The following is a 15,033-nucleotide window of genomic DNA, read 5'->3' on the forward strand; positions in this document are numbered from 1 at the left end:
GTGTAAGAATATTTAAGCTGTAATTCATACAACCCTGTAAAGTTTTCAGGGGTATGGCTTATAGCAGTCTTCTCTTGAGAAATTGTGCTTGCGTAAAATCTAACCCAGTGGCGTGAACGTGAAGATCGGAACAATAGGAAGCATAAGAAAGAATGAATTGCATGTGGGTGCATAACCTGTGTGTCTTCATAACTTGCATTATTCTTGTCTGCCTTTACAGCAGTGGAATGGAAGGGACACGGCATTAATGGTCACTCGAGTGGTCAACCATAGACGTTTTTCTGCTACTGTCAGTGTAGCTGACACCTCTCAACGCAGTATCAGCAAGTACCGATGCGTCATTCGTTCAGACGGTGGATCTGGAGTTTCGAATTACGCAGAATTAATAGTGAAAGGTAGGTTGCACTAAAGCAGCAGGTTTATGCAAGATGAGGATTTCCTCCCAGATGGCACTACGTATAAAAATTGACATCCTATTGGACCTTCTTCTTTCATTCATAGTAAATTTAAGTAGGAAAAAGGGGTAAAAGTGACATGAATTTCAATCGTTTTCTTAGAACAAATGTTTGAATTGAAAATTTGTCTGGATACCGCCCCCTTCATAAGCTTTTGTAGTAGTGCATGGGTAGCTATGGATACTTTTAATGTAGTCAGTGAAACAGTTTGGCTGTCAGTCAGCTTCATCTGCCTTCCTTTACAGTATTTTATCAGGCGTCAGTAATCTTGTGATGGAGCGTTGCGTGTCAGGAGAGGCTGCTCAAGGAGTAAATGACGGGATTGATTCTGCCGGTGTCTTGAAGTACACGGTAGAAACATCAGTAGTTCTTGAAGGATGCTAGGGTTTTTAGCCCTGTTATTTACTGTGGTTCAGGAGCTGATACTATGCCTGACACCTGCAAGATGCGTCTTAATCTTGCCTTCCTGAGACTTGCATGCTATTTGCTGTGCTGCTTGCTTTTTTTTTTTTTTTTTTTTTTGTTTTTTTGTAATTCACCCTGAGGTGCACCACAGGAGGTTTCTCGCTGCCTCTTAGGTGGAGAGATGAAAAGGTGGCTAAGTTGCTCCCGAGACATTCTGTGTTTGGGGTGGTGGTGAAGTCAAATGAAAGGAGTATGGGTCTGATCACCAAATATAATTTTATTGATCTAGATGTTTCACTTTTCTGTGGAAATGGAGAGCTGCCGTTGAAACGAGATCACTTTTGTCCACTGTAGTACTTTCTGCCAACTCACTCTGTCACTTGATGATCAGTACACTGATGCCTTTACACTGCCTTAAATAGAGAGTGCTGAGTGGTGCAGATATTCAGACTACAGAGATCACAAAGAGAATGCTCCTGTTAGATGCCGAGTGCTTTTAATTCCCACTCAGTGATTTTACATCTTGTTCGAACATGGAGGAATTAATTTATGATGAAAATGGAATTGAGTTGCCAGGAGTAGCATATCTGGCGTTGTATTGCAGCTAAATAGAGGGAAGGCAATCTTCCAGAGCAGCCAAATATTAGAATATGTAGAGTTGAGTGAGTGGGTGCCTCACACTTTCATGTTCATTGATATAAGAAGGGGAAAAAATAGAAGAATAAGTTACAAACGTAAATAGTTGGATGTGCACCAGGAGAGATGTTGTTAGATTCATCGCTGGATGCAGACACCTAGCTCGAAAAAAAAATTAGGAGAGTAAGATTGTTATGGGAAGGTACACTTCTCTGCTCCTTGCTCCTGTGTAGTAAGCAGGCAAGGTTAAGTGGTTCATTTGAGGTTAGTTTGATGCAGCACTGTGACACACTGGGATTGCATGGGTGAGTGCTTCCAAAGAGTCTGACTAATTTTAGTGTGGATAATAGCAAATTTGTAATGCATGCACACAGGCTGAAATGAAAGCAAATTGGAATTGTTTAATTCTGAAGAGATGTTTATTGAATTGCAATAATGTACTTGGGTATACATTAAATTAGTCTGTAATTGAAGTTTTGCTCAATTGACAGTCCTGCCCCTAAACCCAGTAAATCCAAGCTAATGCTCTGCTTCTCACGGGCTTTCTCTTGATCAGTTGAACATGAAATCATAGGGGATTTCTTCAACAAAGGTTAAGGTTTAAAAGTGTATTTGTGTATCTTTTAAATGTAGACATCTGTTTGTTTCCCTGTGCATAAGATGTTGTACTGTAGTGTTGAGAAGGGAAGAATTAATTTACGTTTCTTGATATTGAATGATAATATTTGGTACATACAGAAAGAGAAGTTTTGCTTTGAAACACACGTACTTGTTCTACACCCTAAATTGGAACAATAGATACATATTTCAGCAAATGCTACCCCCACCCAAGTCCTCCCCTTACTTGCCTGTGTGGACCTCTTTACTAAGAACAGGGTATTATTATAAAGTAATTACTGGAAATCTTATACAAAAGTTCATAACTTTATTAGTTTAAAATTATTACAGTATATTTAGTGGCAAGAGATACCCTTGTAGTACTGTGAAAATGCTTTTCTGTAGACAGCTATTTGCTGTATATGCTAATACTTTTCTGTCTTCTGCCTCTGTTGCAAGGCTTGTATAAATGACAATACATTTATTCTTCTCTCTGCACTCTAGAATCATAATAGTCAAGCCAGAGAAACCTGTCATTTCCATCTGTGCACCTTACCATCCTTTGGTGCTCCAGTGGAAATAGCTCTTCTCTATTTCTTATCTCTCACTGTTGCACATATAGTAATTTAATACAATTTTTTACAGGGCAGTTTTCAAAAAATCCAGAGAGTCTACAGCTTGCTGTACTGATCGCATATGAATAGAATGCTTCTTGTCTGTAATTTTCTTTTTAAGTAAAAGCTGTGTGGCAGTTACTCATATTCTGAACTAAATGTAGGTTTTGCTTGTGTAAAGATTGTTTAAAATACTGTGGAAATTGGCTGGAATCTTATCATTTAAGGTCTGTACTAATCATAGTGTCCTTCCAGGACACCCGTCACATTATTTAAGGTTGCGAATAATATTTTAAACTTTGTGCGTGTCTGTATGGAGGTTTGTTGGCAATTGGTTTTCTTCCTGATCCCTTTCAGATACTCTGGATGCATACATTAATTACTCAATACATAGTGGGAATCTGTGGAGCGCTGATAAAGAGGGAATATTACAGCATCTATAACGTGTTTTTCATGAGCCACTTTTTCCGAGATTTTCACTCTCAAGGAAATCCCTCGAAATTGTTATTGCTACCTGGTGCAAGTCCTTTTAAGGTTCATGGCATTTTCTTTAGGTCCGTTCTGCTACTACAGCGGTAGCAATACCCAACAGAGCCCCTCTACAGACCCGCAAGGGAACGTTCTAGTTCTCTTCAGTTTTGTGTTTGTTGATTCTCAAAGAGTTCAGTTAGTCAACACGGATGAAAAACAGTCTGTTTCTTAACTGAGTGGCTTTCTGTCATCCTTGTGATATTTGGAACAACTTGTCTTTTATCAGTCACTCTTTTCTTCAGGTTTTTAGATGCGAGAAGCTGATGCCTTCAGTGACACCAGCGGGAGAGGTGGTTTCTTTTTCAGAGTTGCTTATTCTTTTTTTTTTTTCTCTAGGTCTTTTCTGGTATGGTGCTTGTCACTGTCATTGCGCCATCTGTTTATTAACTCACCAGGTACACCGTGGAAACTGCTCTAGTGATCTGAGTCTTTTCCTCATAAGTAGACACTGGGGCTCATCCTAGAAATGTCCCGTCAGGCCCTCCATAGGTTTCCTTGAACAAAACAAGTGCAGTATAAGTATGAAAGTGTATAATTCAGCATTACATATGTACTCTAGAGTAGAGCTTGTTCCTGGAATGAAAATGTAATTGTCTTCAACATAATTGTTTAGGATGTTCACAGACTCCAAAGCCTTTCACTTCATATAAAGCAATGACTAAGAGAGGTGATGGATATGAAAAAGATTCTTTAAAGTTTTTGTTTGTTGGTTTGCTTATTTTTTAAATTTTATTTTCATGCCTGGTGCATGAATAGTTCTATACCCCAGGATATTTGTGCCAAATGTACTCATTAAAGTGACATAATGTCCTTGCCATCAACTACTGCCTTTGTGGTGGTACTCAAGTCCCTGTACTTCACTCAGGAGATTGGGGCCGTTGATAAGAAAAGTGGACACTGTACTGCAACCGTCCTCTTTTCCCATCAGGATGGCTGGAAGACCAAGTCCATTGCCTCCCTCTGAACCATTTAGGAGATAAACTCAGCTGCGGTATACGTGTGTTTTGGATATTACTGTTAAAAAAGTATTTTTTTCTAGGCTGCATTACTAAGTTCAGATAGGAATTTTCACGTCTTCCAGCTACTTATCAGACTCATCCAGATTGCAGAAGTTGCTGGGTAGATTTGAATTCATCTGCCTGAGTAATGCACATTAATCAAGGTCCTCCAAGTTATCACCTTGTGAACAGGAAAAAGTCTCTTGCTGGCGCTACCAGCAGTATCAGTAAAGCTGGGATAATGAGAGTGCCCCTCAGGCTGTGTGCTATCTCCTTCTCTATTTTTCCCAGTTTACACAAATAGATTCAGTTTGCAGAATTTACATGTACTGTACCATGAGAAGTTAAGTATGGATTTGATAAAGCATGTAATGATGTTGCTCTCTGGAACACTACACCGGCACAGAATGGGGTTTCTGCACGCGAACCATTTATGAAGGTTATGCTGCCTTTGAAATTACTGAACAAGGGAGAACGGCTTTGCCATTGCAGGGCGTCTGAAAAAGCCGCTTGCATTCCTTTATTTCTTTGCAGTCACAGTGGTGTAGGGAATGTAATACTCCCTTCCTTGGCGGTCGCATCTGGCTGGTGATTACTTGAACTTGTCGTTGCTCTCTTTAATCGTCTAGTTTGGGGTAGTCCAATAGCAGTTGCTTTAACTCAGTTTTAATCATTGGGGGTGGTGGTGGTTGTGAGAAAACGGGAGGCAAAGAGATTACAAACACTCCTTTGCTCTCACCAAGAGCTTGAACTCCACTTTCTCTTTTTTCAGTCCAACTTAATATCTTTCTGTGAAGCGGATGGGGGAGATAGGAAGACAAAGCCATTGTTTCATAGAAATGGACAGTTGGTGTGAACAATATGTGCTCTTTCAAAACGAGGGGGAATGGCTTTAAACTGGAAGAGGGCAGGTTCAGATTGAACATTAGGAAGAAGTTTTTCCCTTTGAGGGTGGTGAGGCACTGGAACATGTTGCCCAGAGGGGTTGTGGCTGCCCCATCCCTGGAGGTGTTCAAGGCCAGGCTGGACGTGGGCTTGGGCAACCTGGGCTGGTGGGAGGTGTCCCTGCCTATGGCAGGGGGGTTGGAACTGGATGATCTTCAAGGTCCTTTCCAGCCTAAACCATTCTATGATTCTATGAAACATTTTGTCCCAAAATAGAACTGGGGAAATTAAGAAGTGATTAAGATATGTTTTATATACAGGATCCAATCTTCAGAATTGCACTGAGTGCCATGCAGACTTGCAGTCATGTTCCAGCACGTGCATTCCTTGTTCCTCGTATTTACATTAGTCAACAAGGTATAAATCAGAACAAGCATATCCAGGAAAAATATAAAGCTACAGCTGGGGTACAAGGAAAGTTCATAAACTGATGGTCTATTGGCAACTCAATCTATACTTTTTCCCAACTTTTTTTCTCTCTTTCTTCAGTAGCTCTTCTGTTTCTGTGTAAAACGAGCAGGGAGTACTGTCTTAATCTGGATTGTGGCCACTTGAAAAATTAGAATGGCTTTCCTGTCGCACCACAGAGTTGAGTTTCAGCAATTCCTTGAAAGATTAATGGTGTGCATCATTTGGGGGTCTTTGTTTTGGTTTTGTTTGTTTTTCTTCAGGAGGCAAATGTAAGTCCAAGAGTTCTGGTTTTATTCTGACTGAAATTTCACTTGAGACGGGTAGAGGTAGGCATGGGATGAATTTGCTTGGACTTGTTTTTAATGTATAGATTTCTAAGTATGATGTTGCTGATGTATAAAGTTCTTGACTAAAGACAGGATATGAATGCAATAATAAATGGAGAAAGATTAAGGAACAATCTTTTTGAAATAGAAAGGACTCGAGTAAATAGCCTCTATTTTTCCAAGGATGAAAAGTGTTATGGAAAGCTGTTTCTTCCTTCCTTGTTTATGGAATTATCTCCAGCCTCCCTGATGCATCTTGGGTACCAGTTGTTGGTGTGGCACTGTGAGCAGAGAGCTCATGTCCACTGTGGTTTTGCTGAGTAGAAATCACGGGGGAAGGAGTCCTCACTGGGCTTGGAGAAAGCTCTAGTAGCTCATAATAGTGAGGAGGTATCTTATGGTTATTTTCCTCTCTCTCAAGACTCTAAGAAATATTTTTTCCTGACATGAAGGTGTGATTAACTTGGTAAAAGATTTGGGGTTTCATTTGTCCTTAATTCCAGTTGCTTGAACTGAGTAATTGCAAGATTCCCTGTGGGGAGAAGGAAGCTTTCTTGCTGCTTTGGTTAGTAACTGTCTTTCGTACTTTATCTACGTCGTGTTCCTTCTTAACCTTCATTCAAAGGGAACAGAGGGAATCTCCAAAGAACAAAAATAATGAAAGGGAAAGCATCACTGTGTGGTAGACCTCCTTTCTCTAGACTCTTTCTGCTTTCCTTGACTTTTCTGTGAATTGATCTTGTAGGGCAGACCGCTATAGAAAAGATGATAAGCCTTGTTCTCTCGTCTACAGTTCTGAGGTGTCTTATCCCATCGGACAATAGAAAACGGGCATCAAAGTCTAAATAAACTGTCTTGTCAAAGCATCCTCAATCATAAAATGTTAAAAATGCTTCAGTAATTTATATTACACGTTGGTCTTTAGATAAAAAATGTGACCCAATAATTAGTGGAAATAGAATGGTTTTTATCTCTGTGTACCTGTACCTGCCTATTAGCTTCCTAATTTAGAGAAAGCTCCCAAATGAACAGTGCAGCTGGCGGAAGCGGGGATGCTGGCAAAACATAAATGAAAGTGTTTCAGCCTACCTAAGTCTACACTTACATTTGAAAAGTGTGGACACAATGATTTCACATATTTCATGCTGCCTTACATCTTGCAGAAAGATAGCAGTAATGTGACTTTCTAATATATTGCTGCTGGGTGTAAAGAGTGGTAACTGTTAACTCGAGTTCTTGGGCTTTCAAGGTGTCCATTGTGCTGTAGTGTCCATTTGTCAGTCTACGGAGTCTTGCAACTACCGGTTCTCATTTACGTGTTTTTTAAAAGGATGGAGGAGTAGCGGTTACTTGGCCGGTATTACTTCTCCCCATTAGCTTTCTAGCATGCATGCCAAATGTAGTCAAAATACAAAATTAACGCTTTATGTCACTTACTTTTTCTTCAGTCTGTGCTGCTCTTTCTAGTACGGTGTGTTCCTGCTAGATTATCCCTATGGTTTATGTCCTGTAGTTGAACTCTCAGCCTTTTCCGTTTCTAGTTAAAATTATCAAGAAGGTTTAAGGCAACTGCATAGAAATTAATTCAGGACTGTTGATGCTTAGAAAAGAGCAACAAATGCTAAGGATATATCCTGAACGCCTTTGCTAACTAGAAGCTCTTGCGGTGGATAGGTTGGTAACTCAGCCATTGTAAAATGTGTCTGGCAGCTTTTCATTGTTCTTTGTTTCTTTTTAATGTACAAATTTTCATGCAAGTTGGTTGCTAATGATGCTCATGTGGTATTCCAGTTCAAAATTACACTTTTTTTTTTTTTTGCTTATGCCTTAGTTAAAAGATTTAGCGGAAAAGATGAGTCACATTCATCGTTAACTCTCCTCTGCTCATTTTTCTTCTGCATGTTTAATTGTAGGGAAGTTATTAATGGGCTTCTCCTGGAAAATAGAATCTAAAGCTGTTCTTAATTTACCCACCCTGTGGTTACAATCCTGTTAAATGCTTTTAATTCAAGAGAAGTCCCTTGAAGTATCATCTGTCACCATACTTGGTTGTCAGTGAAGAGTCTGGTGTGATTTAGGCATACCTGGACGCTTGTGAGATATGATTGTTGGGTATGAGCCGTTATCTCAGCAGGAAAGATATCCTTTTCACATCAAAATATTACTTCTGTTGCAGTGGAAAAAAACCAACCTAAAACCCCAGTGCTTTACTTAATATGAAATGCAGGCAAGGATGCATCAGATTTCTAAGTAAGAAAGGATGATCATTAATATGGCAGCCTTTAAGAGTAATCTGGCAAAGCAAAGAGTGTATTTACGGTACAGTGAGACCTATAGATCCCATCTGTATAGGAGAAATGAATTTCAGTGAAGGGAGTATACTGTTTCTGTAGAAGCAAATGCCTCAGGCCAACATGTTTATTGGAACTTTTAAAAATTTTGCAGCGCTAGACACAGTGTAAAGAAGTGTAGTTACTGATCTCTTTCAGAAATGCGGTAGTTGCTGCAGCTAATAGACTTTCTGCAAAGGTATTGCATTTGTTGTGGGTCGACTGAACTAAGAAGTTGAAAAGCACCATCGAAAGGGACAATTTCTGTCCTGAGCAAGGTGCTAATGAATTCCCCACCAGCTTTGCCTTGATTTAAGCTTTACTCTTTGTTGGCAGTGTACTGTGGATCTGCTTAGTGCGTAGCTGGGTTTCGCAGGATGTGTGAAATGTGTGCTTTTACGTTTATTTTTATTGTTTTAAAAAAATTTGCAAAGCAAGGATAGAACAGTTAAAAGCAATATGTTGGTTCCTAGTGATCTGTGCTAAAGACCACCTTACCTTGATTATTTTCATTTAGCTTTTTTTCCCTTTGTACATCTTGAACCACCTTTGATTGTGTGGAGGTCTAACCCTTTCTTAAATAATCTCTCTTGATGTGAATACTCAGCCATCTTACAGACTTCCAGGTCTGTGTGTTACACACACCTTTCTGCCTCCTTTTCTTTTGAGCACACCACCACATATGCTGCAGCTAATCTGCTGTACTGGGGGTTGTTAAATGGCTCTGCTGGGGTTGGAGGTTGGCATTTACAAGCTGAAGCTCTAATCCTAAAGTAAAGGAGGTTGCAAGTTTTGGAGGAAAGAATGATGGAGCTTTGTAAACACGGAATGGTAGAGTTCAGAGCTAAGGATATTAGCGTTGTGCAGCTCCAGAATCTTTTTAGCTTCAAAGCTAGGAGGTGACAAAAGTCCTCTGAAGTCTGCTCGTGGTGCTGAATGGAGGCCATTCAGCAAGCTTGTGTTAGGTGTTCAGGTGAACAGGATTTTTGAAGTTTGCATAGCATTTACCTCTGAATGATGGAGCTGAACCGCTTTGCTTTCAAAGCGAGTATAACTGAACGCCAGGGAGAAGCCGGGTGTTGGTTATGTTTGCGTTTGTCCTATCTGAGTGAAGAGATTGAAGAGCATGTTTCTGTGTTACGGAAGGAATGATCACCGCAAAGTTAGTTCCCCACTCAAATGTGAGATTATTTGAGGCAAGAAAATAACCAAAATCGCAGTTTTGAATTGAGATTTTGCAGTCCTCCTTCTCCGTATCTACCCAATTGAAGAATGCTTCACTTTTCTGAGCAAATAATTTCCTAGCGTCCGTTCTAGCTGTAAGATGATGAAATACACTTCTCATAGAATAACCACCCTAAAATCTGCTGTGCTGTTTTTTAGCTTTGATCTCATGTGCCAATCTTCTGCCATTTTAAATGCCACCACTTGTTTCCCTCTTTTACTGGTGCTGGGACACTGGTTCAGATCACATCCTCACTGTTACCCCTGTCCTGCTGTGACTTTTAAAGTATGCTTTAGATCTAAAAGCAGAAACCTGCTGAGCAGTAGTTAAATAGAGTGATGATTACAGCAATCCCTGCTACTATTTTAATCATTAGCCTATGAATGTGAGAAGGAAGAATAATATGTTGTTTTCTAGCTCTCTACAGTCCATACTGCCGGCTGAGCAGCGATGCTGTAACACCTTCAGGGTGGATGTTGTAATAAAACTCTGGCTTGGCTTATTCTTAGACCTCTCCTAATGTTGCTGATTTTTCTAACTTTCATTTTATTATGAATAATTTCAACTGCAGCATTGTGCTTTGCTATGCTGCACAAATATGTAAAAACCCCTTTCGGAAGAAGTTATTCCAGTCCTCTTCCTTCTTTTTTAAACCGGGTTTCTCTCCAGTGCATCTCTTGTGTCTCTCTCTTTCTCAGCAGGAAACTTTCCATCAGTGCTTGTTTGTATGTGAGGAAGATGCAAATAGCTGCAAGACTTAGGCGATCTCTCTTTGGATGCTATAAATCGGTCGTTGCATATGCTTTACTATCCTATTTATTAGCCTGCAGCTAATACTGAATTTCATGACAGACTACAACTTACAGACTGTTTGTTCCCTCAGCAGGGTGCAGAGACAAATTAAAATGGAAGAGATTTGGATTGCTCACCTCTTTAATTTTCTCTTTTCTTTCCTTCGTATTATGGCAAATGCTTCTTTTGTTGCTGCTGCTGCTCATGAGTTTTTTGACTGACCCTTGTGAACACTGCTGACCGGATCATATTGCCTTTTAATCAGCAGTAGGTGTTATTCAGTCTTTTCACCCAGGTTGCTTACTAAATAGTGATTTATCAGTATTTTCCATGGTTTTGAGGTTGAAACGCTGAAGCACTTCTGTGCTTGCTCTTACATTGTTTTCTACCATCTCCCTTCTACTTAACCTTTCCTTTGTTACATACCTTTGCTCTGCTTGATGAGTCTCGCAAATCATTTACTTTTGTTTGCCCTGTGTCAAGGCTATGGTACTTTAGGGATGACCAAGAGTTTTGGTACATTGTTGTTGCCTATTGGTTAGGCCATTCAGAGCATGCAGCAGTCACTTAGCTTGTGCAAAGTTTTATGATTATTGTTGTAGTCACAAACCCATATGCTCTTGAGAACTGAAATGTTGTGGTGGACATACGTTTTTGTATAAATTTCTATATATATAACTATGAGAAGTCCTAAGTGTAATACTTTTCCAGTAGTTTCTTTTTCCGAATTAAAAATTGGGGATGTTCACTTGATGCCAATATTAAATTATGTATTCAAAGCTCTGAGAGTTGATTTTGTAAATGGCCTCTGACAATTGAGTGTTCTGTTTATTTTCTACTGCCTACTAAGAAAGGACAGGACTACCTTAAAAGCTGCATGGATCAGGTGACACATGTTGAAGGCAGGCAATGCTGAGCTCCACTATCTAGAATTGAATTGCACACTGACAGTAATTAAGAAAAATACATTCTTCATCTCCAAGATATAACCTTTTCACCATATGTGTGGTCCTCTCCAAAGCTCTACCAATTTGATAACATTTCATATTACTTGACACTGCATTTAGTCAAGGAGTCTGAGGGAACTGATTCTGTTATAGAATTATTCTCAAATTCACCATAATTCCTTTTTATGTCATCGCCTTGGAATCACAATACTGTTACAGTCTTTGCAGTGGGATTATTGGTATTTCCTGAGCAAAAAGGAAATTTTAATACTCTTCGTTACAGTTGTGATAGTTTCAGTAGGAACTGACTATTTTCTCTTACAAGATTTACTCTCAAAATAGAGGATCTGAATTTTCTGCATGCCTCAGCCCCAGGTGTAGCAGTTCTATGCTCATAAGATAGTTTTATTGTTTTTCATGTATCTAATCTCACTTACAGATGTGATGACAGAAAGAAAAAATGTTTAATCTAATTTGACCTTTTGCAATATGCAAGCCATAGAATTTACAAGCCATTCTTGCATTATGTGCAATACCATATGAATAACACAGTAGTCTTCAAGAGATTGATCATGATTAAAAGTTTTTAAATTATAGAAAATCTCAATAGCCTCAGGTAAGCTCTTTAAGTACTTAACCATCTTCTTAGCATTTATACCTTATTCCAGTCAAATGTTTCCAGCTTTTGCATCTAACAGTCAGATCTTAAGTCTTTCTGCTAAATATGATGAATCTTGAAGTATTGAATGTTTTGTTGTTGTGTAGGACCTTAAAATCATAGAATCATAGAATGGTTTGAGTTGGAAGGGACCTTGAAGATCATCTCGTTCCCAACCCCTGCCCTGGGCAGGGACACCTCCCCCCAGCCCAGGTTGCTCCAAGCCCCGTCCAACCTGGCTTTGAACACCTCCAGGGATGGGGCAGCCACAGCTTCTCAGGGCAACCTGGGCCAGGGGCTCACCACCCTCACAGGGAAAAGTTTCTCCCTAATATCTCATCTAAATCTCCCCTCTTCCAGTTTGAAGCCATTCCCCCTCGTCCTATCACTACATGCTCTTCTAAAAAGTCTCTCTCCTGCTTTCTTGTAAACCCCCTTCAGATACTGGAAGGCTGCTCTAAGGTCTCCCCGCAGCCTTCTCTTCTCCAGGCTGAACAACCCCAACTCCTTCTGCCTGTCTTCGTAAGAGAGGAGCTCCAGCCCTCTGATTGTCTTTGTGGCCCTCCTCTGCACCCACTGCAGCAGGTCCGTGTCCTTCTGATGTCAGGGGTCCTCAGAGCTGGACGTAGCACTGCAGGGGGGCCTCAGAGACAGAATCTCCTCCATCACCCTGCTGGCCATGTTGCTGGGGATGCAGCCCAGGATACCAGTGGCGTTCTGGCCTGTGAGTGCACGTTGCCAGTTCACGTTGAACTTCTCACCCGCCAACACCCCCAAGTCCTTCTCCTCAGCGCTGCTTTCAATCCATTCTCCACCCAGCCTGGATTTGTGCATGGCATTGCTGCAACCCACGTGTAGGACCTTGCACTTGGCCTTGTTGAACTTCAAGAGGTTTGCCCAGGCCCACCTCTCCAGCCTGTCCCAGGTCCCTTGTATTGACCACAATCTTGGCTTTTTGGGGTTAACTTCTGTAAGTGTCTTAAGTATCTTTGCAAGGTCCTTGTTCTGTTGAAGTGCTGCTGTCATTTCTGGGGAAAGTATTTCAAACTGAACTTCCACGTATATTTGTGAATCATTCTCTTTTGTTTCCACAATTAATACTTCTGCTTGCCACATTTGTTCTTTCTTGCTACAGAAAGGGAAACTTTTGAGCACATACAGTTTTAATTTTTTTTTTCCTCAATTCTAACACAAGCTGCTTCAGCAGTGACAAAGAAAGGCACTATAAACAAACTACATGCTTAAGAAAAGCGTTTTTTTACACAGAATGTTTCAGATTGTTTCATGTGGCAAGGGATGGTCATTGCCTACGTGATGAACTTCTGGACTCAATACGGTAACAAATAATAAATGTATTAATAAGAAAGTGTACTGGATGCCTCAAGGCATCTCTCTAATGGGGACTTGAAATTCATAGAATGGTTTAGGTTGGAAAGGACCTTGAAGATCACCGAGTACCAACCCCCCAGCCCTGGGCAGGGACACCTCCCACTAGACCAGGTTACCCAAGACCACATCCAGCCTGGTCTTGAAAATCTCCAGGGATGGGGCCTCAACAACCTCTCTGGGCAACCCGTTCCAGTGTCTTAGCACCCTCAAAGGGAAAAACTTCTTCTTAATGTTTAATCTGAACCTGCCCTCTTCCAGTTTAAAGCCATTCCCCCTCATCCTATCACTACATGCCTGAGTAAAGGGTCCCTCCCCAGTTCCCCTGTAGCCCCTTTAGGGACTGGAAGGACACAATAAGATCTCCCTGGAGCCTTCTCTTCTCCAGGCTGAACAACCCCAACTCTCTCAGCCTCTCCTCATAGGAGAGGTGCTCCAGCCCTCGGATCATCCTTGTGGCTCTCCTCTGGACATGCTTCAGCAGGTCCATGTCCTTTTTATGTTGGGGGCTCCAGAGCTGGATGCAGTACTCCAGGTGGGGTCTCGCAGGAGTGGAGGAGAGGGGCAGAATCCTCTCCTTTGACCTGCTGGCCACACTTCTGATGCAGCCCAGGATATGGTTGGCCTTCAGGGCTGCGATCGCACACTGCTGGCTCGTGTTGAGCTTCTCGTCAATCAGCACTCCCAGGTCCTTCTCCTCAGGGCTGCTCTCCAGCCATTCCCCGCCGAGCCTGGATTTGTGCTTGGGATTGCCCCGACCCAGATGTAGGACCTTGCACTTGGCCTTGTTGAACTGCATGAGGTTGGCATGGACCAAACCAAACTGTTGGGTTTCAGTTTACGGGAATATGGGGACTCTTGCACACCTGCTGTCCCTGGGCCTTTGGGTCATGCAGGAGTGCCTCGGGAACCGTGTGCTGTCTTACTGTCATCGAACCGGCTAGCAAAATGTGAGCAAAAGGATAAATGAGGTGATATTGTGGCCTTCTTGCTGTGATAACTGTGAACACCGTCACCACCATCTTTGTTTCTCAGCTGCATGGCACGTGCTGTGGAAATCAGTACCTCATCTAGGAGGTAAATTCTCCAGATTTTTAGTTGGATTTTAGAAAAAGTTTTTCAGAAAACCTTGTGTTTCTTTCTGTATTTATGTGCTTTAGCTGCGATAGGAATAAAGCAGCACAGAAAGTATTTTGTGAGCATTGGCACCCAGTCTGTCATCAGCAACCAGGTGAACTGGTAGTTTGGCCATAACAGAAAATGAAATGCATATGCTTCTGGAATAAATGAGACTCAGATCTCATTTGGTGCTGGCTCTCCCGCTCTTCCCTTTTTTTTGCGGGAGTATTGCGTGGTAGTTTCAATCTTCCCCAGTTTCTCACAGGCTCTGGCGTGCTTTTTGTGGAAATACCAAGAGCTATCACCCATCATTACAGCTATCGTAGTGAACAGCTCACTGTGCAGCATATTGGAATTTCTAGCATTTATTACTGCCTCAAAATGCATTTTGTGAGAAAAGGGAAAGAATTGATCTCTCGGTGTAATACTTTGGAGTCCCTCATAGGGAACAACCTAAATCAAGAAGTGTGTTTCAAGACTGAGCTTTAAACTGAAAATAAGCGGATATTCAGCCCAGGAGAGGTGAAAGATGGAAGGGGTGTTGTGATGTGCAGGGTATTCTGAAACTCTATATATCATAAAAACCTGAAATAAAAAGGTAAGTATTGAGTTGTGAAGAAAGTTTCCCCTGGTTTTCATGTGACTTAACAGGTTAGAA

The 15,033-nt window shown here is 41.2% G+C and overlaps 1 protein-coding gene across 1 annotated transcript in view; it reads left to right on the top strand.

Annotated features, from left to right (window-relative positions):
• Positions 1-15,033, top strand: part of PTPRT (protein tyrosine phosphatase receptor type T) — a gene marked incomplete at both ends in the record, with an annotated part of 470,881 nt that overhangs the window by 199,532 nt on the left and 256,316 nt on the right. Inside the window, one exon of the mRNA XM_082491049.1 lies at positions 221-395. Coding sequence (XP_082347175.1) covers positions 221-395 — 175 coding nt within the window. The remainder of the gene's footprint in view (positions 1-220; positions 396-15,033) is intronic.

Source organism: Vanellus vanellus (assembly GCF_965231255.1).
Source record: "Vanellus vanellus genome assembly, chromosome: 15".
Classification (NCBI taxonomy): domain Eukaryota; kingdom Metazoa; phylum Chordata; class Aves; order Charadriiformes; family Charadriidae; genus Vanellus; species Vanellus vanellus.